At 41.2% G+C, this 27241-nt stretch overlaps 1 protein-coding gene across 1 annotated transcript in view; it reads left to right on the top strand.

The window, feature by feature from the left end:
• The first annotated feature begins 10633 nt into the window (after nt 1–10633).
• The window catches only part of LOC147639766 (glycosyltransferase family protein 28), a 51042-nt gene continuing 34434 nt past the window's right edge, over nt 10634–27241 (top strand). Inside the window, exons 1-2 of the mRNA XM_086773780.1 lie at nt 10634–10829; nt 11034–11216. Coding sequence (XP_086629906.1) covers nt 11058–11216 — 159 coding nt within the window. The 5' untranslated portion in view covers nt 10634–10829; nt 11034–11057. The remainder of the gene's footprint in view (nt 10830–11033; nt 11217–27241) is intronic.

The following is a 27241-nucleotide window of genomic DNA, read 5'->3' as shown; positions in this document are numbered from 1 at the left end:
TTTTTTCTACAGCTTTGGGGACTGGCACCCCTTAATCAGTTGACGTTAATAAATTGGTTGGAAGCCTCTATAGCTATGAAATCTTAGCTTACATTGTGAGCAAGCAGTTGGACAAGAGAGTTTACATAGGGACTACACATGCAAGACATGCACACAAAGGAGGAAGGGGGGCAACAATTAGCGCTATTTTCTAGGTAGAAATGAAACTTCAATTGAGAGCTTCAAAGCATGGCTAGGTATCCCCCTTAGCTTGGGCTTCAAAGCTTAGATGATAGGCAAATGCATGGGCCAGAGAGACACCTCTCCATATCCACTTTCTTTGCCTCATAAAAGTTCCAATTTTTTGCATAAAGAAGACCCCAAAATTAATGATTTCCTCTTCTTTTCCTCTATTACGTTACATCAACAAAAAAAAAAAAGCAAAATACGGGCCAACTAACTCTATTTAGCATATTCATGGGCATGAGAGGGTTATTTTCACACCAAGGGGAATAGGGGTGTCACCACTCTACATAGCTTGCTAATATAATTTCCCTTCTTTAATAATATTTAGATATTATCCCTCAACCATAGTACAACATTTACCATTTTTGTTTTTTCACCCTTTAAACTTCCCAAGGATATACTAAGGGTGTGGGGTTATCATTATCAGATAAATTACTCTCACAAACGGGCATCTATGTGGGTAAGGACAAGCTTTTGGTGGTGGAGCATTAACACTGGATATATGTAATTTTTGCATTGATTAATCACATAATTTACATCCTTTAAATTTAGAGGGCCCAAAAGAACTTCAAAATATGATGGCTATATGTTCTTCACTAATAACCTTAATAAATTGACCTAAACACTTTACTAGTCATCAGCTAAACATACTAACCAACTAGTACCCATAAAAATCCCCCCCACACGAGTTTCAACGATAAACTCTTGTACACAAAGAAAATTCTAGATATTACCAGATCAATTTATTTATTCACACATTGAACAAGTCTATTTACACAAGAAGCAAGTTGTCCTGTGGGATTTAACATGATTCAATCGTGCGATTTAGGACCAGTTCAAAATCAGCGATCCAACCACTTCAATCATCCGATTTTATTGTTGTTTGATCGCTCGATTCTACTTTAACAATCATCCAATCTAGGACTTCAATTTTTTGATTCTATTGTAGAACTTTTTGATCATTCGATTCTACTTCAACAATCATCTGATGTAGAACTTCAATTGTTGTTCAATTCTACTATAGCTTGATTGCTCAATTCAACTTCAACAAATGTCTAATCCAGGACTTCAATCATTAGATTCAATTGTAAATTTTTAGCAATCTGATATATCGTTCACATCAACATCATTTAGTGACTTCATTTAAGCTATTTTCAGCATCTTTCTTTCTCACATTCAACAATAGTTAGGTATGGCCAGCAACTTGTCCACAATGATTTGTTTGATATTTTTTCAAAAGAAGACAAGTTAGATGGCTCAAATTACTACCTCTGAAGTTTCATGGTCAGAAATGTCCTTATTTTGCTAAGGGTTTATGGGGTCTTATGAGTGTGGTGATGATGAGCCCCACCCTATTAGTTCATTTCATGTGGTCGCCGCTTTCTAGATTCATAAGCCATGGGGTGACCTTGTTGCATTAAAACTCCACTAATGGCATGACCATTGGTGTCTTTACTACTACATTAAATGGTTAAGAGAAATTGGGAAGTTTTTAAAATAGTAGGGGAGGTTTCTAAAACAACATTCAGCTTAGCTATGTAGTTCAGTTGAAAGGCAATTCTTTCTTAAGCATTCCAGTAAGCAAGGCAACCACCTTAGTATAGTCCTTAACAAAAATGTGGCACAATCTAGTCAATCCTAAGAACCCACGAACTTCCCTAAGTAGAGTTGGCCTATGAATGACAACTTTAACCTTTTTCGAGTCAAGAGTGACTCCATTCTCTGTACTAAAATCCCAAGTAAGAAAGCTTATTAGCAAAGAACACACACTTCCTTTTCCAAGCATACAGTATATTTTCTCTTAGGATCTCTAGGGCTTTCTGGACACGGTTCTCATGCTCAGTTTCACTCTTAGAGTAAACCAAAATATCATCAAAGAAAACAAGAATGAAATCATCTAGTTGTTCTTGTGACAAGTATGCCATCAATTTGTTAAAAGTTATTGAAGCATTAGTTAACCTAAATGGCATGATAAGAAACTCATAATTCCCATATCTAAAGTTAAAAGCAATCATGGGTATGTCTTCTTTATTGATTCTAATTTGATAATATCATGACTCCAAACCTATCGTCTATTAACCCAATTATAGGATTAACAAGATCTAGTGCCATTATCTTACATCAAGGAGTCACGATAGACACACCAAAGGTTCATACATTCACGATATGAAGCAATGGTGTCCAAAGCTACAACTTGGACGGGTGCCCGTAATGATGGAGTATTTATGGCGATTTCCACTTCAAGAGTGTGTGGTAGCAAGATAGGATGAAGTCCTAAGTGATGTACTTCATGGATATATTATGAGAGTAGTCATTGTAATAGCATTAGGCATCTTATAAGCCTAAAGTGCCTGGCCGACCATAGTTTGAGTGTGAACACTTATGGCTATGTATATAAGTGAATGTCTTATAATATAACATACTCTTCCATTGTACAATCGAGTCTTGCTCTTGCTAATCTCTCTCCCTAATGCATGCTAGTGAGTGTGTGTGAGTGAAGTGAGGTGAGAGGAGGGACGAGTACCCGTAGTGCAACGTGGTGGTGTGACAATGCTCGTGTGGGAAGCACAGTGAAATTGCTTCTCAAGGAGTTGTAGAGCTTGGAGACCTCAAGGGTTACGAGCTCGGCCATTGGAAAGATCATCACGACAATTATAGTTCACCAGGTAATCTCTTTTTGGATGTGTTTCAAGGAGAGAGAGGGTGAGCCTTAACATTTTTGGCGTATAGTTCACCAGGTAATCTCTTTTTGGATGTGTTTCAAGGAGAGTTAGGGTGAGCCTTAACATTTTTGGCGTCACTGTCAAGGAGCCACCCCTTAGCTTTTTCCATCGTTTTTCCTTTAATCTACGCATTACCCATTGCCCATTATCTTGATTAATGGTTTTACATGAAAAAGATGTGGATTTGTGTGTGATTTGGTGTAGAATAACTCTCTTTTTTATTTTTGAAAAGAATGTCTTTTGCTTAAGTTTTAGCTTAATTAGTTGTTTTTGTTGTTGTTATTATGGTTTTTAATGTTCTTAGGGCTTGCACATAGTTTGTATTAGGTTTAGTTTGCATCCATTGCATCAATGTAATTTTTAGTGAATGTTAGCTCTCTTTAGTGTTAAACATAGAACTAAGATCATTGATTTTAGTGTAATTGTGTGTTTGGTATTGAAATTGTTTGAATTAGAGTGTTAGCAAAAGCATTAGGAGTAGCTTAATCTTTCAAAAAAAATCTTAAAATCATCAAAAAATCCTTGAATTTGACTAATTTCTCTTAATGGACAGGTTTTTGTCATTAAGGGTGATTAATCTTGTTCAAGAGGTAAAAAATTAGAAAATATGATAATTGGGGTCTAAATTGATCATATGAGTAGTCAAAATTAGTGTTTGTGTGAGTGTTTTGAGAGCATCTAGATACATCAAAACACCTAATTACATCAATTTTTTCATTAATTGGAGAAATTTAACTCTCTACTTAATTTTGCCTTAAAAGAGGAGACCATAATTAAGAGTCTAATTAATCCCCTATTTTAGATTAATTTACACATTTGTTGATGCACAAAGATGAGCATTCTTTTGCTCTATCCAATGATGTGCTCAATTGTGTGAATTAATTAGAGATTAGTGGTTAATTAGAGTGCTTGATTAGTGTAAAAGAGGGAAAGATTAGTAAAAAGGATTAATCTTAGATTAATTTTTAATCACTTTTTTTACATAACTCATTAAGGCTACTGAGCATTCAATGAGTAGATGCTCATGAGTTGTTAAATTGTCTTACCTTCCCTTTTCAGGAGTCATTTTGAATGGTGTAAGGGGTGTCATAAAAAGGTTGACTTTTTTGATTCCCACTTACCTTTTTGGAAAAATGGCCATATCTCTTTAATTTTAAATTCAAAAAAATATCCCCCCAAAAAGAAAAATTCATATTTCCCACTAGACTCCAAAAAAAATGAATTTAATTTTTCTGTGAAGTCTAGTTTACGACGTGAACCATTTCTGCAACTTCATGGCCTAAGGGTTCATGCCCTAGGAGCCCACGCAAAAAAAAACAAAATTTATAAAATCCATGAAATCCGCTTCACGGCGTGAAAAGGGGTCTATTGGCAAAAAAAAAAACTCTGAAAAACACCCGTGTTCGGAGGCCCGTATCTCCTACCGTATATCCGATGAAGACGCTCTAGGGCTCATCGAAAAGCTGATATCAAGCTCTTCGACTTTAGACTTGGCCGTCTGAAGTCAAAATCGATCATTTTGGTCTCTGACCACCCTAGCAGCCTCAAAATCCGACCAGCAACCTCAAAAATCAAGGCAAAAAATAACCCCAAAACCACGAAAAATCATAAAAAAAAAAACAACGTAAAAACGACGACAAACCATATTCGGGCTACTTTTTAAGGGTCTAAATGACAAAATCATGGACGACTCAGGGAAACAAAGTTGTAGTACTCCAAAAATACTATCTCTCTCATATAGAGTTTTTCAAAATTCCTTTTGGAACACCTTAAAAAATGTGCTACGAAACAAGAAAAAATTTTCAATTTTTTTTTTCGTCTTGAGACAGTGATGGAAAATAGGTTTTAGGACCTTCTCTTCGATCCAAGAAGTTATTAGCAAACACTTTTTTCATAAAATTATCTTAGGTCGTTCGTGTGCGTATAGCGCCTAAGCTAATTAGGGCGAATGGACACTTGTTTGACCCAACGAAGAGAATACCAAGCCTCTCGAGGTTAACGGGCTTTGGGAATATAAAAAAAAAAGTGTGTTTGCTCATTAAGGAGCATTCAAGCACTCCGACATGGCCACGATAGAGGGATTGCCAAGGATCACACAAGGACTGAACCCAATGGTGGCTGACATCTTCGAGCCATTGAGATCTTTGCCTGCAAATGCATCTCCAATACCATTGGCTATGCCTATAAGAAGTGTGTCATAGGGTTTTACACCCCCTATCACTTCGATCCCACCGGGCTTTAGTCCCTTACCTATTATTCCCACAAATCCTACAAGTACCAACCCTTTCTTGGATGCCCACACCCTGGTCATACTGACTAGTCTAGGAAGGGGGGTATCCCAAGGACTCGGTGAGTCTCTCCTAACAAGACCACTCACATACGGCCTCAATGACTCATATAGAAATACGACCATACAAATTTCTAAAATTATGGGCAAATACGACGAAACAACAGACCCTGTTCAATTCATTCAAATGTTTGAACACAGATGTGAAGCCTTTGGAAATCCCAATTATCCCACCAAGGTACATGTGTTGAACCTATGCTTAGAGGGAATGTCTTATCCCATTTTGACGGATCAATTCCCAAGAGTCTAATTTCAGTTGGTACACACACCCCATTTAAGGAAAGCAACCTTCTTTACATTTGAACTTATTATAAAAAGATGAATTACTCTTATATATGATTCAATAACTAATAACAACTCTAATTTCATAACTTAATCACATACCCTAGATTAGGTCGTCAAGTATTTACTTCATTATTTAAAAATACTCTTGGGTCAAGAGTGGATTCATCACTTCTTAAAGATACACATGATTATAAGATAATACCTATATGACTCGAAAGTGCTTCCCTCATAAAAATACTCGGGTTATCAAGAGTGGAATCATCACTTCTTAAAGATACACATGATTGTAAGATGATTGTAAGATGATACTTAGATGATACTTAGATGACACTTCTTAATGATTGTAAGATGATTGTAAAATGATACTTAGATGACTCGAAAGTACTTCCCTCATAATGTTTTTAAGATCTCTTAGATTTACCTTAACTAACATACTAGCAATTCAGGACAATTTACCTTAACTAACATACTAGCAATTCAGGACAATTTCTAAAAATTGATCATTTAGGTTTCTTTAACAAATCAACCCCTAATTAAACAAGGTTTAGAAGCATGGATTTGCTAAACCTACTATTAAACTTCATGTTTTAAGCATTTAGGTTAGACTTACAATTGATTCATAAACAAATTAGCCCCTGAATAAACAAGGTTTAGAAGCATGGATTTGCTAAATCCACTATCAAACTTTGCGTTTTAATTGGAAACCCTAGTTGCAAATAGTGGATTTACTAAATCTACTATTAAACCTCTTGTTTTAAGCATACTAGAAACCCTACTTCCAAATATATGACATAACCATAGAAGACAAGCATTAGAGTAACTAATCTATAACTCTTTTTCCTTTAAGCATGGATTAAAAATTTATAGCATTAAACTTACATGTAAACCCACTAAAATCAAGAAAACATCATCCTTACGATATTTAGCTAAAAACATAATAAAGCTTCACATAACCAAAATCACGGAGTGGTTAAGTCTCCATGCCCTTGTATATTTTTATGGAGCCCTACTTGCATAGCCTAATTATTCATCACTTGAGAGAGACTGTTTATCATAGGAGAGACTTGGAATGAATTTTAAAGAAATTATAATTCTTTCTAAAACAAAGAAACACCTAATTTTTATTTCGATTCAAGCCAAAAAAGCATGATTAAATTCAAAAGGTAAAAGAAAAATCCTTGATAGATGTAGAGATAGAGATAGAACTTGCCAGGTCTTGAGAATTGTTGATGGTTGTCCACGGCTTCATGAGAACACCAAATAGGCCCTGAAAGCCTTCAATTGATCCTAATTGAAGAATCTTCTTGCTCTCAACCTTCAATTTTCTTAAGCATAACCTTGTTTTTCAGTAATTAGGATGATTAAATTGGATTTGAGGAAGATTAGAGAGGGATAAAATACGAGTTTTTCTATAGTTTTAGGGGTTGAATTGAGGTTGGAAGCCTTTGAGCAAGGAAAGCTTAGCTTATGGTGTGGACAAGAATTTGGGCAAGAGAGATTACATAGGGAGTACACATAAGGAAGGGGGCTAGTAGTTAGCACTAATTTGTGGGTAGAATTGAAGCTTTAAAGCATGGCTGCGTAGCCTCCTTAGTGTGGGCTTCAAAGCTTAGATGATAGGCAAAAGCATGGGCAAGATAAACACCATGGGGAACAAACATAAGGTCTGAACAAGACCCCAAAATCAATGATTTCCTCCCCTTTTCCTCGATTACCTTCCATTAAGTCAAAAGTAGATTTAGAGGGCTGAAAAGAACTTCAAAATATGCTAGTTATATTGACTTTAACAAGTTAATCTAAATAGTTTACTAGTCATCGACTAAACGTACCAACTAACTAGTACCCATAAAAATCCCCACACACGGGTTTCAACCATAAACTCTTGTACACAAAGAGAATTCTAGATATTACTAGATCCATTTATTTATCCACACAGTGAACCAATCTATTTACATAAGAAGCAATCCGTGCTATGGGAATCGACTGAAGAAGTTGGGCTCAAGGGTTCAAGCCTTCTCCGATAAACCTAAGTCACACAAAACCAAATCAATTTCTCATGTATCCTAGATTATAAATTATGACAAAAAATTTACATTTATAATATTTCATAATTTACATCACCTTGGGGTTCACATTGTTAAAGAAGTAGGGGGGTTAAGGGTTACTTTATATAGATCCGAAATCCTAATCCCCTTGAGATCAGATTCACGAAGACAGAGAGAGCTACAAAGAATAAGCAAGCTTGGCCTACTTTTTAAAATAATTAACTTTAGTCTATAAATAATGAGTGCTGTTCAAGCCAATTATTGCATATAATAAAGGCTCTTAGTGCTAGTATATACACATACACTTACCTCACTATAGAGTGAAATCCCATAGATTCCAGGCGCATCGCCCTAATAATTCATCATCCTTAATAGAATGAATTGAATGATAATTAGTCCAACCTATAAATTTCACTTAGGCACATCCTCCTTAATAATAGATTATAATTGCTTACCCTCTATGTAACCTGAGGCCAAATAAATATATAAGAGCCCTTCTTAGTATAGTATAATCATATGACCTTCTTTTCTTTGAGTTGAGGGGCTAGTTAAGATTATCTTTTCCTTTATTCTTTGTATTGGTAGAGGAAATTGAGACTCCCCCTTCGAAAGCCTTTAATCACCACTCCTCCTCTCAAAGCATTAAATTATACTCCTTAAAAGTGAGAGGAGGATTCGTGACCTTTATATTTTATGAAAAGACAAGGCTGTTGTACTCTAGCAAGACCATGATGTATTGTTGTGCTAGATCTTCATTTATAATTGTGATCCTAATTACTTCCATCTAGTTACAACAATTCTTGATCCTAGTAAGGAATTGGTTTTCTACTTCTCTCTCAAGGTTGATGATCACTTCCATCTAGTTACAATAAATCTTGATCATAGTAAAGAGCTTCTTTGAGGCCAACTAATTCTCAAGGCTGATGATTGGTGTATGATTAGGAGTATCATCCTTCTATGTGGTTAATTAAAGTCATAATAGAATCATTAACATTGATGACAATGGAACACGATCTATCTGTGCCTCCTCTCCTCTAGGTTGACACAAAAACAACATCTAGCAAAATTAATTCTCAAGGTTGATGATGATCACTTCCATCTGGTTACAACAATTCTTGATCCTAGTAAAGAGATTCTTTGAGGCCAACTAATTCTCAAGGTTGATGATTGGTGTATGATTAGGACTATCATCCTTCTCTTTAGAACCATTGAGGGTCAGACTGTGGTTTAATTAAAGTCATAATAGAATCATTGAAATTGATGACAATGGAACACGATCTATCTCTACCTCCTCTCCTTTAGGCTGAAATAAAAACAACATTTAAAAAAACTATTTAACTTTGATTTTTGGATATAGTCTTGCCTGTGGGACCTTGCTAGCTTCGATGGTGGTGGTATCGTAAGCTCATAGATAAAATTGCTTTCATTATGATTTGAAACAATAGTGGCAAAACCCTATTGGTGGCTGTGGTAGCCATGGAAGGTTGTGCCATTCCTTTGTATCTTCTTGTTGTAAACTAGTCAAAGAGTTTTTTCCAAAGTCATAGCACCATGTAATCTATAAGGAAACCAATCTAGCATGAATTCATGTGGTAGCCATGGAAGGTTGTGCCATTCCTTTGTATCTTCTTGTAAACTAGCCAAAGAGTTTTTTCCAAAGTCATAGCACCATGTAATCTATAAGGAAACCAATCTAGCATGAATTCATGTGGACAAGGAAGACTTTATAAAACTTAAGGATGACTAGTGTGATTACTTTATAAAACTTAAGGAATGACTACTGTGATTGCTTTTCTCTCTAATATAGAGATATAAAAGGTGTCCCATTAATAATTATGATCCTAAGTCAGGATGATCAAAGAAGAGCCTATTCTATACATGCTTGTTATTAACAATTAGGTATTAGTCATCCTCATTGTGCCCAAAATGAGTAAGAAGCTGAGGAATTAGGATGCATGTGAGAAACTTCAAAAACTTTATACAACACTACAATCCTTGCCTATAGTCATGTATAAAAAATGTACTTCTAAGAGTGGTAAAACCAAAAAAGTGTATAGCTTAGTGTAAGGGTTTTGTGGATAAAACTACATGCCCATTTATTATATAGACAAGCACAAAATGCCCTTTGTTAAGGAGTGATAGAAATTTTCTCATAAGATAGCTTGTTCAAAGCTTTATTACAAAGGCCCTACAAAAGGTGGCTTGTTCAAAGCTTTAATAGATCTATTAAGGCCCTACAAAAATTGTTGGACCTATTCATAAAGTTCGTAAATACCTTCTTATATTTGATGGAACTATTTATAAAGTTCCTAAATAACTTCTTATATGATATATGTGTGCACGCTAAATGATCAAATGAATTGAAATGAATGAGAGAAGTTTTGGAGTAGGAGTATTGCTTACACTAGTGCCATAAAATAAAACAAAAAGGTGTCTTTAATTACAAACTTTGGTGAGACAAATGAGAACGAACTTAACGTTAACAACTCAACCATAGAAGTACTTGCATCTATTGGACATGTGTGTGTGTGTGTATGTATATATATGTTCATATATATAGGTACTTGCATCTATTGGACATGTGTGCGTGAATATATATATATATATATATATGTGTGTTGTGTGTGTGTGTGTGCATTATATATATATGTATCCATTATATATACTAGTGGGCAACCCGTGCTTTGCATGCCTTTTGAGAATCCAAGTTCAAATTCTACTCAAACCTCCTCAAACTTACTCCTCCCCTTTCCGAACCTCCAAATTCTTGCCAGGTGGCAACTTTGTGAAACTCTTTCTTAAGATAATATAGAGATATATAAATATGTATGTATACATTATACTAGTACTTAACCTGCGCGTTGTTGCGGTATGTAAAAGATATTAAGAAGCAAAATATAAGAATGGAAGCCGAAATACAAAAAGTTAAATCAGAAATGGAAGCGAGAATCAAAGGGTTTCTTCTTATTTTTAAAAAATCCAGAATTTCTTTTTTCTCTCCACACCTTGTGCCTTTGGTTGTCCATGGTTAATATATAATAGACAGATAGATACATTCTGTATGTGATTAGACATATATATATACCCCCATTGCGTGTGCGCAAGTGAGTTGAGAATTGCGAGTGTTGGCTACAGGCTCCTGAGCTTCGCTTGTGGTCCATGCTTCCTTCACAAGAGACAGACAGAGACGAAGTTTAAGTTCAGGTGAGTCTTGCCTCTCATCGCATATCTTCATTGCAGTTTCAAATTAACATATTCAATTGCATATCCTGTCTGTCCCTTTGATGCTGCCTTGCATACACAGTAAGGAACACAGAGAGGGAGTCTGAATTCGTAATGAACACACATATATGTACACACACATAAAAGATCGAGACGCCAAATTCTAGCGTCTTGTTTTGAAATTAGATCCGAGTTTGGAGCTGTGCATTGATGGGACGTGGAGGCCAGGTTTTTGTGACTGTGGGCACAACTTCATTCGACGCGCTCATCAGGGCTATTGACACTCCTGAGTGCAAAGCTGCCATTGCACACAAAGGCTATTCTTCTCTCCTGATACAATTAGGGCGTGGTTCCTACCTTCCAGCCAAGGTATGGCATAAAAGCATAATCTGCCTTCATCTTCCAAAGTGGAAATATGAAGGTATTTACAGCTTTATACATAGGCTTAGAACAATGAGGTGCATAATACATGTGCCTTTTACATAAGCTTGCACCAAACTGTTGTGGCTAAGCTGTATCTGCCTTTTTATTTAAGATTGCACCTTCAACTAATTATAGTAGAGATGCTAACTATATATACAAAGCTGATGAAGTTAAGATAGATATAACTTTTCAGATGCTATATTTTTGTATGACATGATTAGAGCTGTCAAAGTTTACCCTTAAATGGTTTGGATACTGTATGGCTTTGTGTGCGGCTATTATCCCCCCTAGTGGTGCTGTGTTGGTTGTCTAGCTGTCATCAAGGGTTGCGACATCATTGAGCATGACAAGGAGTTTTGAATGCTGAGCATATCATCGATGCCAGTAAATCGGCAACTACGTCAGTGATGTGTGATAAGAAATAGCATGGCTTCTGCTGTGCCCATTGTCCACATATGGTCACCTACTCTGGCTGCCCATTCACACGTTTGAATGCTGGCGAAGTTGTCTCTTGGCACCAGGCAGACTGACACAAACAGGCTATGTCCTAGTGGAAAGGGATCTGTCTCATGTTTACTGTCACTAGAATTATAGCTGCATCTCAGTGGGCATGCAACACGGGGGATCAAAACACCTATATCATTAATTAGAAAGAAGAGGAGCCACAATCCGTGTCGGCCCACTCACAGCCATATCCCATGCCCAGATAGATCAATTATTGTATCTATGATTGATGACAATGACAGTGTGGTGTATGTATCCTGTTTGGAATGAAGGGGCGAAAACCTAGAAATTTGTGAGGCATTACTGGAAAGAAAAAGCACAGCAATATTGTGATTAAATATAGCAGAACTATTGCATTAAATTTAACTTATTCTAGTTGTTCAGGTCCATTGAAAGAACTTCCTTTGGCTCTTTTTGCAGCCTCAACTTTTGGCCTACCATATACTTATGCAAGGTTTTCCAACACCTTGTTGGCCTATTTGGGCAAGTTTTTATTGGTAAAACTGCTCCTTGTCTTGTTACATATTGTCTCTGTCCCTTGTTTGTATGTCCAATGCGTGGTCTCTCCCCTTCCTTGGCATGAAACCCAGGTGAAACAACCTGGCCCAAGGTGCTAGGTGGATTAGGATGAAACCCTGGTTAAGGCTTCTTTTCAGGTACTCTTCCACAAACGATATACCTCATGCTACAAAAAAGGGTGTCCCCTTTATTTTTAGGAGGAAAGCTTCTTTTACGACTCACAACAGAACTTAACACCTTTCTGCTCAACCATTTGATGCTCATTGGGGATCTGGCAAGCTTGTCTTCGATAAAATTCTTTATTTGCTTTACCATACATGGCATTAAAGTGTTGGAAATATTATTCATCCCTCCTTGCATGCTTGTATCTGGCCCATTAATTGGCCCTGCATTGCATATTTTTTTGCTATTTTTTACACCATTTTTTGGGAGCATTTTTAGCATTTTTATGGACTTATGTGCTGGTCGGCCTGTAGGACCTGACCGACCAGCTCTAGAGCCCTATATATTAGGTGCCTCAGTCCTCTTCATTATTGCTTCTCTTTTCAGCCCTGATTTGTACATACCAGCACTCATGGGCCTCCCTCGTGCTGTATCTTCAATCTAATTCAGGTTCTTGATAATCTGCAGTCTATTGTCTATACATATTTGCTGTTTTATTCTCTGTTTTCAGCTTTTCAGCAATAGCACATAAATCTCACATGGTATCAGAGCGAGATATGCTCTAGGACTTGTGTTTTTCTTCATGAACCTGTTGTTTACAGATTTCAGCACATAAAGACCTGTGTTTTCAGATCTGGGAGCTGCGTTTTTTCTTAGAGGTGCTGCAGTTTCTTCAATCAAGCTGTGTTTTTCTTCACAAAGTTGTGTTCACAAAGTTGTGTTTTCAGCATCTGTGGTGCCATTAAACCTTGGAGAGCCATTTCTTTTCTCCCCTTCTGTTTTTTTTCCCACCCTCCCACCTTGCGTTTCTTCTATCCTCATACTAACTGTGCTCAGTTTTAGAGGAGGTCTAGGTGCATCTAGCCCTATTTGAAGAGGAGGATTCTGTGTTTGGAGGATATGGTTTTTGGAGATCAATATTCTAACTTCTCTTGACTTCTTTTCTCCTCCCAAGGAATCCTATCCCCTACTTCCCAAGCTACTTCGTCGGTATGCTCTCCCTCCACCCCTTTGGTGGTCCCCCCATCCTTTCCTGCAACCACTTCTTATCTTGTTTTTACCCTCCCACAGAACCTCTCCCCTTCTTTCTCTCATGTTCCATCCTACTCTCCTTCCCAAATCAGTGATTCCATGAAGCTTACAGCCACCAATCATCATACTTGGTCTTATTAGACCCAGTCGCTTCTTGAAGGTACTGGTGTATGGACTTCAGTTACGACACCTGCCTTGGTGGATCCAGTGTTACGGGGAGTTTTGGATGCTTGTGCACGCCTCATTATCATTCATTACATGATTGCTACCATACAGGCACGGTTTATTTCTACAAGGAGTAATGCCTGACAGAAGTGGCTTGGGATTCAGAGGAGGTTTGGTGCTGTTTCTTCCGTGAAGATTGCTAAGCTAGAGGCAGATCTTGAGAAGATTTCCATCAGTGAATTTGACAATATGATTGATAAGATTGGGGACTTTACTTGCATCAAGCGGCAATTTGAAGAATATAAATTGCCTCTCTCTTTTGATTTGTTCAAAGATCATATTTACTTTTGCCAGCCTCTTTCATCTTTTGAAAAAGTTGTGAGTTATCTGCATAACAAGTGTTTGACGAGAGGCAAAGGAAAGTCGGAATCTGCTTTTGTTGCCCAAGATAAGGGCAAGAACAAAGGAGAACGAGGAGGCAACAACAGCAACAACGACAAGAGCAAAGCTGCCTAAGGAAAAGACAAGAAGCATGCTATAGAGGCCAAAGGTAACAAAAGCTTTGAGTGTACTTTTTGTGGCAAATTAGGCCATACAGAGGAATGGTGCTTTGCTCAACATGATAGTTCTCGGGAAGCCAAAGCCAAATACAAAGCCAAAGATAACTCTCAGGATTCTGACAAGGATTCTAATAAGAACAAAGGCAAGGGTAAAGTGAAGGACGAGGGCAATGCCAAAGTGGCATATATGGAAGTTACCGATTCTCCCCCTACCCCTCCATTGGATACTATCCTCGTGATCACAGATATTACTTCTTCCGCAGAGGTTAGTGACACACCAACTGAGGTTGAGTGGGTTAGTGACAGTAGTGCCTCCGTCCATATGACCAAACATTTGTCAAAGTCACGCAGCAGCAGCACGCACACCACTCTAGGGCACTGAGCAATGTCGGCAGCTGGCTCCCATCTCCCAACCGTTGCTCCCCCCCAAAAACCCAGCCGGAGGAAATATCTATGACAAGGTGCCACCACACCCTATATATGGCTCTTCGACTTCCCATGCTCTTGCATATGGGATAATCTACCACAACTTCTAGTCATGCGATAATCCGAAAGTAGCTATGAGAATTGCCACCTCCAACACCCTCCTTCAATTTGAGCACCTCGATCAAACAGGGGTTACGACCGCCGCCCAGGACCACACAAGCCGAGCTCTGATACCATGTCAAAGTCACGCAGCGGCAGCACGCACACCACCCTAGGGCACTGAGCAACGTTGGCGGCTGGGCTCCCATCTCCCAACCATTGCTTCCCCCAAAAACCCGGCCGGAGGAGATATTTATGACAAGGTGCCACCACACCCTATATATGGCTCTTCGACTTCCCATGCTCTTGGCCAGGCGGAAGCATAAACAATAAACATATGAGAGAGTGCAAAGGAGATTGAGAGAGTTGGACAAGATCACCTTTTATAATAGCAGTAAAGCTTTACAATGGCAATGGCCAGCAACTGAATGTTGAACTATGTGCAAGGGAAGTGGATGAAAGAGTGAATAATGGGGAACTCCTTATATAGTGCAGGAGGAAACTGGCCGACTGCCTCTAGGGCTGGCAGACTGGCCCTGGACAAATAAATAGAAGAAAAATCCAATAAAATCCCAAATAAATAGTAAAGCCCCAAAACACTGAGATGCACAATTCTAACACCTCCTCTACAACTCATAGTGTGCAAGAGCCGGAAGAAGATAAGTTGATAAAGCTGTAACCATGGACCCGCTAGCACCACGAATATTGGAATCACCTTGGAGAGAGCACCCACCAATCAGTTTCCTCGAAACAAGATGCCACCACGAACATCAAGGAACTTTACTTGGCCACGAATTCCTACACAAGTGTGCAGTGAACTCCAAAATTAGATGATGAGCTGTTGGACACACCGTGCCCATAATCCCCAACAGTGGACAGAACACATCACGTCCCAAAAGCCTCGAACAATATGTTATGTCGCTGCATAAGCATAAGACTACCAAAATTTACATGTCCCATGCGAGCATGCCATAACTCCGCATCAACCATAGCTGGAGTAAGAGTGAATGCATTATAAGCAGACTGATCCACTTGCTGAAATGCATCCAACTGATAAAGTCCATGACCTAATGTACCAGTAAGCATCAAGGTCAAAGCATTAGCTTTGTCTCTGACCATGCATTTGTCATCATCAAAGTGGACTTGCATACCATAATGTGCTAAAGAAGAAATGGACAACAAATTCTTCTTTATCCCTGGTACATATAAGGCATCTGTAAGGCGAAGAATAGAGCCATCAATGGCTGTGAGCTGAATCTCCCCAATGCCACGAACTGGATATGAAGCATTATTGGCACACTGAACAGTTTTGCCAACAGGGGCAGGGCCTACATGACAAAACAAATTCCTGCGAGATGTGATATGCTTTGAAGCTACCACTATCAAAATACCAAGTACATGCATGCTCTGTCATACTGAGTGCCTGTGACGACCAAGAGGCATCATAGCTGCATGTGTAGAAACAGTAATCCCTATCCTCAACAAAAGAAGCAGTCTCCGGAGGAGCTTTAGAGGCATCATTTACAGACATCCCAGATTCCTTTGCCTTCTCTTTGGCAATCCTCTTTCTACACTCTGTGATGTAGTGACCTGGCTTCTTACAGTAATGGCATTTGCCCTTCTTCTTGGGCTGTCCATCACCTTTCTTGGTTTCCTGAGATGAACCACCATCACCTGAATTCTGATTTGAACTCTTTGGCTGAGATTTGCCTTTCCCTTTTTGACCTGTAGTAAATGCTTGTTCAGCACTTGTGTTCATATTCATATTCTTCCTGATTTGCTCTTCTTGTAGCAAGAGAGCAACAAGTTCCTGATACTTAAGGGGTTCAACAGCATTCCTCATGCTAAGGTTCAAAGAGGTATGAAAAGCCAAGTAAGATCTTGGCAAAGAGTTCAAGATGGTGGACACAAGCTGTGTCTCAGGAATAATCTCATCCACATTGATGAGTTGCTCTCTCAAATCCTGCAGCTTGTTCAAGTGGCTAGACATATCATCTCCTTCATGCATTTTCTGATTTTGAAGCTCTCTTTTAAAAAACGAGATCCGAGCCTCATTACGAGCCGCATACATCTGCTCCAAAGTCACCCATGCATTCCGTGAAGAGCCAGCTGAACGAATATGAGGTATAATAGACCTCTGTACTGACAATGCAATGAGTGACAAGGCTTGTGCATCTCTGGCATTCCATGTCTTCTGAGCATTTGTTCTTTGAACAGGCAATGGCTGACCTGGTGCCTGTACCTGTTGTCCTCGTCCACGAGCACCTGCTTGGGGAGGAGTCTCTGGAGCCAATGGACCTGGACGTGGTTCATCACCACTTACAAAATCCCAAAGACCTTTTGCCACGAGCACATTTCTCAGCATAAAACTCCACAAGGAGTAGTTCATGCCGTCCAACTTTTCTTTCTTAGACAAATACGTGAATACATCACTCTGCTGTTGATTTGCCATTATGCCAATGCACAATGTTGTACCTGTGTATCAAAAAACCCAATAGCAACAACCTTGAAAGCAACTGTACTCCACTGAATACAGCTAACCCAAATATGCATGCACTCTCAATCCTCTGAATGTGCAAAACAATGCACCACTGACTGAGTAGAGCAGCAAAAATGGCTTACACAGTGCCAAAATGCCCAAAAATGCCCAAAATTACTGCACCCAAAACCTTGCAAAAAACTTGTAGAGATTTCTTTGCAAGAAAATCTGCCTGTATCTGCCAGAAAATTTTCACAGAGAAAAATGCCCAAATTTCAAAACTTGTAAAGCTTACCACAACTGTGATTTTTGCAGGTACAAGTTGACTGTAGATAAACAACAGTTCGAAGCAGGCGCAGCAGGTTCTGGTCTGCTGTACGGAGCAGGTACAGTCGACTGTACGGCGACTGTACGGAACAGGTACACGCAGCAGATGCAATACGAAAACTGCTGTCAACTGGTCAGCTGGTCAGCTGCAGTACGGAAACTGCTGTCAACTGGTCAGCTGCAGGTGTGCGCAGTAGGTACTGAACTGCTGTACGGAGCAGGTTCTGTCGACTGTATGGCGGATGTACAGAGTTGCAGGTACACGTAGCAGGTACAGTACAGAAACAGGTACTGTATGCAGTCGACTAGTACTGTATGGAGCTGGGCGAGCAGGTACACGGCAAGTGTAGGTCGCCTGTACGGAGCAGAGCGACTGTACCTGCAGCTGACGGATACAGTACAAAACAGGTGAAGACCTGTACTTTCAGCTTGGTGAACCTGACTGTACGAACAGCTGATTGTGCAGCTAAGTGCGGGGACCAGTACCGACAGAGTACGGAGCAGAGTACGGAACAGGACAGCGCCCGTATTGAATGTACGATTGAAGGTGGCTGTCTGTACGGACACTGATGGCGTGGAGCAGTACGGGCAGGACAGACCAACTCAGCTCTGATACCAAATGAAGGTGCTCAGCAGTTAGGGTTAGGGTTTGGAGGTACTTCAAACAGAAACGTGAGAGTCAGAGGAAGGAACACGACTACTCACTTGTATTCAGATAGTGATAAAGTGAAGTACAATAGCCACATAATGAAGTGACCTAAAAGATGTGTTCACATGGTCCGGCCATAAAGTGTGCCAGGTGGACCAAATCACTTATAAACTATTATAAGTGAAACTAAGCTAAAACTGGGGAAAAAACCTCCACTAACTGAAGTAAAAAGTGCCTATTGATGATCACTAGCACTCCTCTGGGTGCATACACAGCATAAAACCCAACAGCTCGGGCTTCCTTTCAGTGCCTTGAACAATGTCCCACAAACCCTTGTGGATGAACCAGATCCGCATCTGAAGCTTCCAATGAGCATAGTTGGGTCCTTTCAACTTGTCATCCTTGTTCGTACAAGGGGGAGCCATATCCCCAGCAGCAAAGAACAAATCTCAGCTCTCAAACACTTCTCTCAAGTGCTTTCCAACGAAGCGAGGCACCAGGAACAATCGGCCCTCTCTCAAACCGTAGAGAGAAAGGGTCCTTTCAACTTGTCATCCTTGTTCGTACAGGGGGGGAGCCATATCCACAGCAGCAAAGAACAAATCTCAGCTCTCAAACACTTCTCTCAAGTGCTTTCCAACGAAGCAAGGCACCAGGAACAATCAGCCCTCTCTCAAACCGTAGAGAGAGAGGCGAGACAGCAGCAAAAGAGTCCAAACTATGCTCATTGGAAGCTTTAGATGTGGATCTGGTTCATCCACAAGGGTTTCTGGGACATTGTTTAGGGCACTAAATGGAAGCCTGAGTGTTCTCAAAACTCTACGCGGTGGACTCAAGATCAGGAGGATGAATTTGCTGTGGAATTACAAGACTAGGAGAATCGGGACTCGAAGCCGCATTCTGTGCGTGCTGCTCCTACGTGACTTTGACATGATATTAGAGCTCGGCCTGTGTGGTCCTGGGCAGTCGTAACCCCTATTTGATCGAGGTGCTTGAATTGAAGGAGGGTGTTGGAGGTGGCAATTCTCGTAGCTACTCTCAGGTTATTGCGTGACTAGAAGTTGTGGCTATGAGAATTGCCACCTCCAACAACATTCACATCTTTTGGAGGATTACCAGGCGCTCTCTTCTTTGGTTCACATTGGAGATGACTCTTACCCGTTATTGGTATTGGTAATGTTTCTTTTCGTTCCTTTGCCACTCTCCATGATGTGTTACATGTGTCTCCGCTTTCAAAGAACTTGTTTTCAGTTCACGTAGCTGCTTGGAAGAGACTTAGTGATAGCAGTGCCTCCGCCCATATGACCAAACATTCACATCTTTTGGAGGATTACCAAGCGATCTCTTCTTCGGTTCACACTGGAGATGACTCTTACCCGTTATTGGTATTGGTAATGTTTCTTTTGGTTCCTCTGCTACTCTCCATGACATGTTACATGTGCCTTGGCTTTCAAAGAACTTGTTTTTCAGTTCACATGGCTGCTTGGAAGAGACTTGGAGTTTATTTTGATGATGAGGTGGTTGAGGTCATTGACAGACAGACACTCTCAGTTGTGGCCAATGGAGTTCATGATGGAGGCCTCTACAAAATCACCACTTTCTCCTCACAGATTCCCTCATCCGACTCTCATATCCATCAACTATTCTCTCCTTCTCATGCCTTAGTCTCCGTTGATGAGACTTGTTTGTGGCATTCACGCTTGGGTCATGTATCTGCTTTGCAGAAATTTTTTTCCCAATAGTTGGTTCTTGGTTTACCTAAGCTCCATAATCTACCACATATATGCTCGTCTTGCATTATTTCTCACAACTGCCACTACGCTCTAAGAGTCAGTGTAGATAGGAGTGGAGCACTAAGATCTGCCAAAAGGCGTTTGAGCCATACACCCTCAATGGTCACAGTAAATGCTGCCCTATACTCAGCTACTCAACTAGAGGTGAGCCATGATATGCATGAACCACCAACAAAGAAACAAAATCCGCTAGCACTCTGGTGTCATAACTGTTAGCAGTCATCTCCTGTCTGTACATTACACTAGGGCCTCTGTTGTGGGTGTGCCCGCCTGTTTTTGGTGTTCCTCCATTTTTCCTCACTTTCCATGTATTTTTCCCATTTTTTTTGGGTGTGGGAGGCATGTCGGCTGTATAAGGTGTTGGTCGACTGGTTTGTGCTACCCGACCTGACCTGCAGGAGTGGCCGATTGGTTTTTCACCTGGCCGACTATGCTTATTGCTGGTCGTGAGCATATATACTGCTGTCCACCTCTTTTGGGCTGGCCGGCCAACTGCCTGGGGCCATATAAAATGGCCCGTGCCCCCCACACTTGCCATTGTACCATTTTGGGATTTTTCTAGTGTATATACAGAGTTTATACAGCTTCTCTCTCCCTCTCTCATTTGCGTTTTGCTCTCTACAGTAGTTGTCTTCATTTCCACTGTGCATTCTGACATGGTATCAGAGCCCCAAGTGGCTTGAAGCTTGGAGACAGTGGGACCTTGAGGGTTTACTTATTTGAGGTGCTGATTGGAGATTGCTTGGGCTATTCGGGACTTGGAGATCGGGTAGAAGGCGGCCATTACCGTTGGACAGCCACCTTGCATATTATTTGCAGTCTCTTCTTCTTTTTTCCCACCCGCCCTCCCTTCACAAGACCTTGTGAACCCTTGAGATGGCAGACTTGCTTGAGACAATGAGATGGCTGAGAAGCATGTGAAGATCCGTACACTCCCCACTTTCCCGGTGGACTGACAGTTGGATGGGAACAACTACGTCATATGGAAGGTAATGATGGAATCCGTTTTGGAGTCTTATGACTTGGCTAATTTCATTGTAGTTGGTGTTCCACGGCCGGAGTTGGAAGATGGGGAGTTACCCTCTATACGGAAAGAATGGGAGGCTCATGTCAGAATATGCAGCGGAGATGATGACTAAATTTGGAAACACAAGAGCAAGTGCAGAAAATAGATAGCAATGGAGAGAGAGGCGTGTAACTCAACTCTATATACACAAAGCAGATCCCGAATATGATACAAGAATGGCAAGGGGCTGCGGGGCCATTTTACATGGCCCCAATGATGCAGTCGGCCTGTAGAAGGGCAGCCGACAGGCCCTGATCCTCCACGACCAGCTAAGACAGCCAGTTGGCCAGCTGTCAACAGTCGGCCAGTGCATGTGTGAGGTCGTGGACCTGAAGCATCAGTCGGCCAGCTCATGGGCCCTCCTATCAACACTGGGCATCCACCCAAGCCAAGAAAAATAGGGAAAAATATGGGGAGCGAGGAAAAATGAGAACAACACCTACAAGGGCGGGCACACCCACAACAAAGGCCTTGGTGTCTACATAAAGTCAGGAGATGACTTCTAACACCCCCTCTCAGCTCTTGGCTGTGAAACCAACCACAGGCAGTTGGGGTGTCGCCTGAGCAAATCCTGAGATAGCGACTTCGTGAAGAGGTCCACCGTACTGTCCTCCGTCGAACAGAACTCTAGCAAGATGTCATCAGCAACGATCTGTTCACGAACAAAGTGCCTCTGGATGACCGTGGCTTCCTCCAGTGGAAGCTCAATCCTGCCATGCAACCTCTACAACCTCACCACCTCACAAGCAGTATCACAAGCAGCCCACTACTTTGCCTTTGTTGACGACAAGGCAAAAGATGACTGCCTCTTACTGCTCCTGGGCCTGAAGTAGATCTCCTTGTGTCTGGATCTCCTCCTCAATCTGAGTCACTCCAACCGTGGAGTCGGACTCCATCCATCAATCCCCCTCCTGTGTAAAAGAGTCCATGATCCTTCGCATGCCGCAGAAACCACAAGATACGCAATCCTGCCTCCCAAAGAGTTATCTGCAACCATGAGCTCAACTGCCTCATCAGGAAGCTCACGTCCAATCTGGTGTCCATCAACCAAATCAATGAACCATTCTGCTTCCGAGTCAAAGAGGCATCACACTGCCCACAAGGATCAACACCTGTTACGGTAGAAAGCCAAGTATTGGAAACCTGCTGAAGACCACGCAAGGCCTTCTTAAACCTGTAAAACATCCCCTCTGAATCCGGAACCACAAAGCTTGGAGAGTGCGCAACATCCACCTCCTTCTGCAAGTAATCAACTGCCACCTGCTTGGCTTTCCAAGAGGTCCCCGTGGAAAGAATATCCTCATCTACAGGAGTTTCTTTGTCCGGAATACTACGAGACATTAAAGCATAAGTTACCTGTTCAGTTTCCTCTGACTGACGAACGCAGGAACCACCAACATCAGTACTGGAAAGTTTTTGCCAACTGCTACCATCAACTGGCAAGCTATCCTTCATCTGGTCCCGGAAAGCCTGCACCTGCAGCGTATACACACTTAAGTGGCCATTACCAGACTGCCACTCATTACGAAATTGAGGACTTGGGAGAGAGAGTGCTGAAAGCTTGTAAACTCCATTCTCCACTCCGCCTTCCCAAACCACCTGGCCTGTTGTCTTGTCCCGGAGAGCAACAAAATGCTCATCAAACTCTACCTGTATGCCAGTCTTGCAAACCTGATGTAGTGACAACAGATGAAAACCAAGTGACGGAACATACAACACCTGGGAGGAATGCTTCCCCCCTCTGCCATCGGGAACTATCTCCAACCTGCCCTCACTATGAACTGGGATAGTGGATGTATCCCCAGTAAGAATGTGACCAGAATACCTGCAGAGATCTTGTAATCTGAACGGGAAGGAGTCATGTGCCTGGAAGCACCACGGTCTAGAATCCACTCCCGAGTATCCGTAGCGGCGAGTCCTCCAACCTCCTCCCTGCCTGAAGAAAATGAAACATCGGTGTCCATCACCTCCAAGTGCGCAAAAGTCGGAGTCTTCATGATTGCTGCTAAGGAATCTTCACCCTTCTCGGTCTTCCGCTTGGGACACTGCCTCCAATAGTGGCCTTTCTAGCCACAATCATTACAGGTCCTCTTTGCCTTCAATTTCTCGCGGCGGTCAGTGCGGATTTCTTCTCAGAAGACTTCTTCGATGAAGCCTTCCCTTTGCCCGTGTTACGGCCTTTCGACCGTTGGCCAGTTAAGGCCTCCGAACCTCCACCCTGAGGAGGGTTCGTGAATCGTTCCTCTTGGTCCAAGACCATGGGCACAAGCTCCTCCCACGTGATGGTGCTGAGCCTGCCACCCACTGGTAATCAAAGACGAGTAAAATGCTGAGTACTGAGAGGGCAAATGCGACAATAACGTTATGGCCATGTCCTCTAACCTGCACACTTTGTCTTCCTAACCCTTCAAAGAACAAAATCATGAGGCTGAGATACATGGACCTCCTCAAACAAATCACCGTTCAAGAATGTCATCAAGTTATAAAACAATGACCAACAAATCCTCTTTAGTCTTCCTGACATAGCAGGTGCTATCTGTTATTAGACTATTACAAAACCCACGTGTGTCCAAGTATGCATGTATCTTCTCGTACCATGCTCTGGGAGCCTGCTTAAGGTGGCAGTCCATACAAATCTTTTCGTAACCTACATACTTTGTCTTCCTAACCCTTCAGAACAAAACTATGAGGCTGAGATACACAGACCTCCTCAAACAAATCACCGTTCAAGAAGGTGATTTTGAGGTCCAATTGATGCACATTCCAACCATGATGTGTTGCCATAACAAGGATACACATAATGGTGATCATACAAGGAGTGGGAGCAAAGGTCTCATCATAATCTATGCCTTTTTGATGTGCATAGCCCTTTGCCACAAGTCTAGCTTTGTAGCAATCAATGATACCATCAGACTTCCCTTTGATGTTATAGACCCACTTCGTACCAATAGCTTTCTTGCTGAAAGGTCGTACCAATAGCTTTCTTGCTGAAAGGCAAGTCAACTAGCTCCCAAGTGCCATTCATCCTATTCTTGCTGCATGGCGTGCATCCAATTTTGATCCTCTTGTACTTCATCAAATGAAACTGGCTCTTCTTCATCGCACAGATTGCTCATTAGAGCATGAGCAACATAATGCCGAGATGCATGGCGAGAACTAGCACGTGTTCGACCTGCCAAAGAAGCCACTACATTGCTGTCCCGCAAAGTTTGCAACAGCCAATGAGGCACAAATTTAGCTTGTCGAATTGATGTCCTCTCTTCTTCCATTGCATCATCAATGTCTGGGCTCAACATCAAGCATATCTGGTTGCTGATTTTCAGCTGCTGTATGCTGATTTCCAGCCATAGCTAGCCATAGTTTGGGTGTCCGAATGCCCAACACCTCGAATGTGTATACCATACAAGGGGAGGAGAGTATCAAAAAGATCTTGTGAGCCAACAATTGGTTATCTTTTGCATTCAAGCAAGGGCTGAGATGAGTTCTCCACAAAGACCACGTTTCGACTCACCATAATCCACTGTGAAACAAGACGGTAGAGACACCACTCTTCAAGCAAGGGCTGAGATGAGTTCTCCACAAAGACCACGTTTCGACTCACCATAATCCACTGTGAAACAAGACGGTAGAGACACCACTCTTCATTGCTTTGTCATCAAAAATACGCTTCATTGCTTTGTCATCAAACTTAGAACAGTGTTGCTCAAGCACAAGCGCATAAGCCAAGCAAAAATACGCTTCATTGCTTTGTCATCAAACTTAGAACAGTGTTGCTCAAGCACAAGTGCATAAGCCAAGCAACCAAAGACACGCATATGAGCCACTGATGGCTTTCTGTCATGCCAGGCTTCGTAAGGAGTGATAGTCTGTAAGACTTTTTTTGGACACATGTTAAGTACGTATGCTACACACATAACAAGTTCCATCCAAAACCTGTGAGGCAAACTTTGGCCTTTAACCATACATTGTGCCATCTCCATGAGAAACCTATTTTTTCTTTCCAATTTTTCTTTCCAATACACCATTCTGTTGAGGTGTATATGGCATGGTACATGGGTGTTGAATGTCCCTGTCAGGCAAGTATGCATTGAATTCTTTGGACATGTACTTCCCCCCCTCTATCTATGGCCCCTCCGAGTTATATTAGTTAAAACTCCTGAGAGGAGTCTTGAGGACAAGTTAGAGCTAGAGAGCTCTTGTCTTTTTACATGTCTCAACAATGAGGGAATAATTGAATTTATAGTTCTTGCCCAAAAGCACTTGAGAAAAGCGCTTTAAAACACACTTATAGTCCAAAAAGCATCTCTTTAATAATAAAAATTCTTCTCTTTTAGCTTTTAATCTTTTGCTATCCAAAAGCTAGTTGCATCATTCCAAGCCTGTAAGGTGACCTTACGCTATTATCCTACCATGTGTCAGCAGAGGCGGCGGGAGAGGTTGTATGACAGCACGCTGCTGATGTGGCACTGTTGTATGGTTTGTTGATGTGGATTGTGTGCTGACTGTATGAGCTGTACAGGCTGGATGGCGCATTGCCGAATGGTGGGCAGAGGTTTCTGTAGGCGCAGCAAGGCGGGCTACTGTGAATGGCTGCGGGTTATGTGCTTGCTTGCGCTGCTGTGTGCTAAGTATGCTGCAATGCTATTGCTATTCCTTGCTATTCTAGGTGGCGCTTCGCTTTGCTAGGCGCCTATGCTAGAGAGTATACTATACAGCAACTGCATCTCCGGAGATTTGACAGAAACTCAGTACGAAGGGCTTTGTGTGAATATATGCTCTTATGTGTGTGTGTGTGTGTGAGAGAGAGAGAGAGAGAGAGAGAGAGAGAGAGAGAGAGAGAGCATATCTTGATACATAGTTCTACACCCACTATTGGGCGTTGATGACGTTAGTGGGGATGTCGTAGTATCTAGTCCATACTATGCATAATGGAGTTGATAGTTATATAGTCTTGTGGGTTGACTACCATGAGTATATAATATGCACGTTCTTAAAAGGTGAATTTGGGCATGTTTCTGGATTCATCTAGGTATACAATTCAGTCGTATTAGTGGACATGTAGATTTCACATTGTGAAGTTTTCATCCGAGTTGCGGCTAGTTGATATTGTGCTTATTCTTTCTATCTTTCGCGGTGCATTTGCCCTATCAACTACTTATTTGCTGTACTAATTCTTTCTATTTGCTACTTCCCTTAGTGCTAGGCTTCATTATGGCTGAGTCTACCTTGCATCTCCGGAGGTTTGACAGAAACTCAGTACGAAGGGCTTTGTGTGAATATATGCTCTTATGTGTGTGTGTGTGTGAGAGAGAGAGAGAGAGAGCATATCTTGATATAGAGTTCTACACCCACTATTGGGCACTTATGACGTTAGTGGGGATGTCGTAGTATCTAGTCCATACTATGCATAATGGAGTTGATAGTTATATAGTCTTGTGGGTTGACTACCATGAGTATAGAATATGCACGTTCTTAAAAGGTGAATTTGGGCATGTTTCTGGATTCATCTAGGTATACAATTCAGTCGTATTACCGGACATGTAGATTTCACATTGTGAAGTTTTCGTCCGAGTTGCGGCCAGTTGATATTGTGCTTATTCTTTCTATCTTTAGCGGTGCATTTGCCCTATCAACTACTTATTTGCTGTACTAATTCTTTCTATTTGCTACTTCCCTTAGTGCTAGGCTTCATTATGACTGAGTCTACCTTGCATCTCCGGAGGTTTGACAGAAACTCAGTACGAAGGGCTTTGTGTGAATATATGCTCTTATGTGTGTGTGTGAGAGAGAGAGAGAGAGAGAGAGAGAGAGAGAGAGAGAGCATATCTTGATATAGAGTTCTACACCCACTATTGGGCACTTATGACGTTAGTGGGGATGTCGTAGTATCTAGTCCATACTATGCATAATGGAGTTGATAGTTATATAGTCTTGTGGGTTGACTACCATGAGTATATAACATGCACGTTCTTAAAAGGTGAATTTGGGCATGTTCCTGGATTCATCTAGGTATATAATTCAGCCGTATTAGCGGACATACAGATTTCACATTGTGAAGTTTTCGTCCGAGTTGCGGCCAGTTGATATTGTGCTTATTCTTTCTATCTTTGGCGGTGCATTTGCCCTATCAACTACTTATTTGTTGTACTAATTCTTTCTATTTGCTACTTCCCTTAGTGCTAGGCTTCAT

Source organism: Cibotium barometz, chromosome 3 (assembly GCF_041138505.1).
Source record: "Cibotium barometz isolate CiBa-2024 chromosome 3, ASM4113850v1, whole genome shotgun sequence".
NCBI lineage: Eukaryota > Viridiplantae > Streptophyta > Polypodiopsida > Cyatheales > Cibotiaceae > Cibotium > Cibotium barometz.
This window is presented reverse-complemented; position numbering and strand designations above follow the sequence as displayed.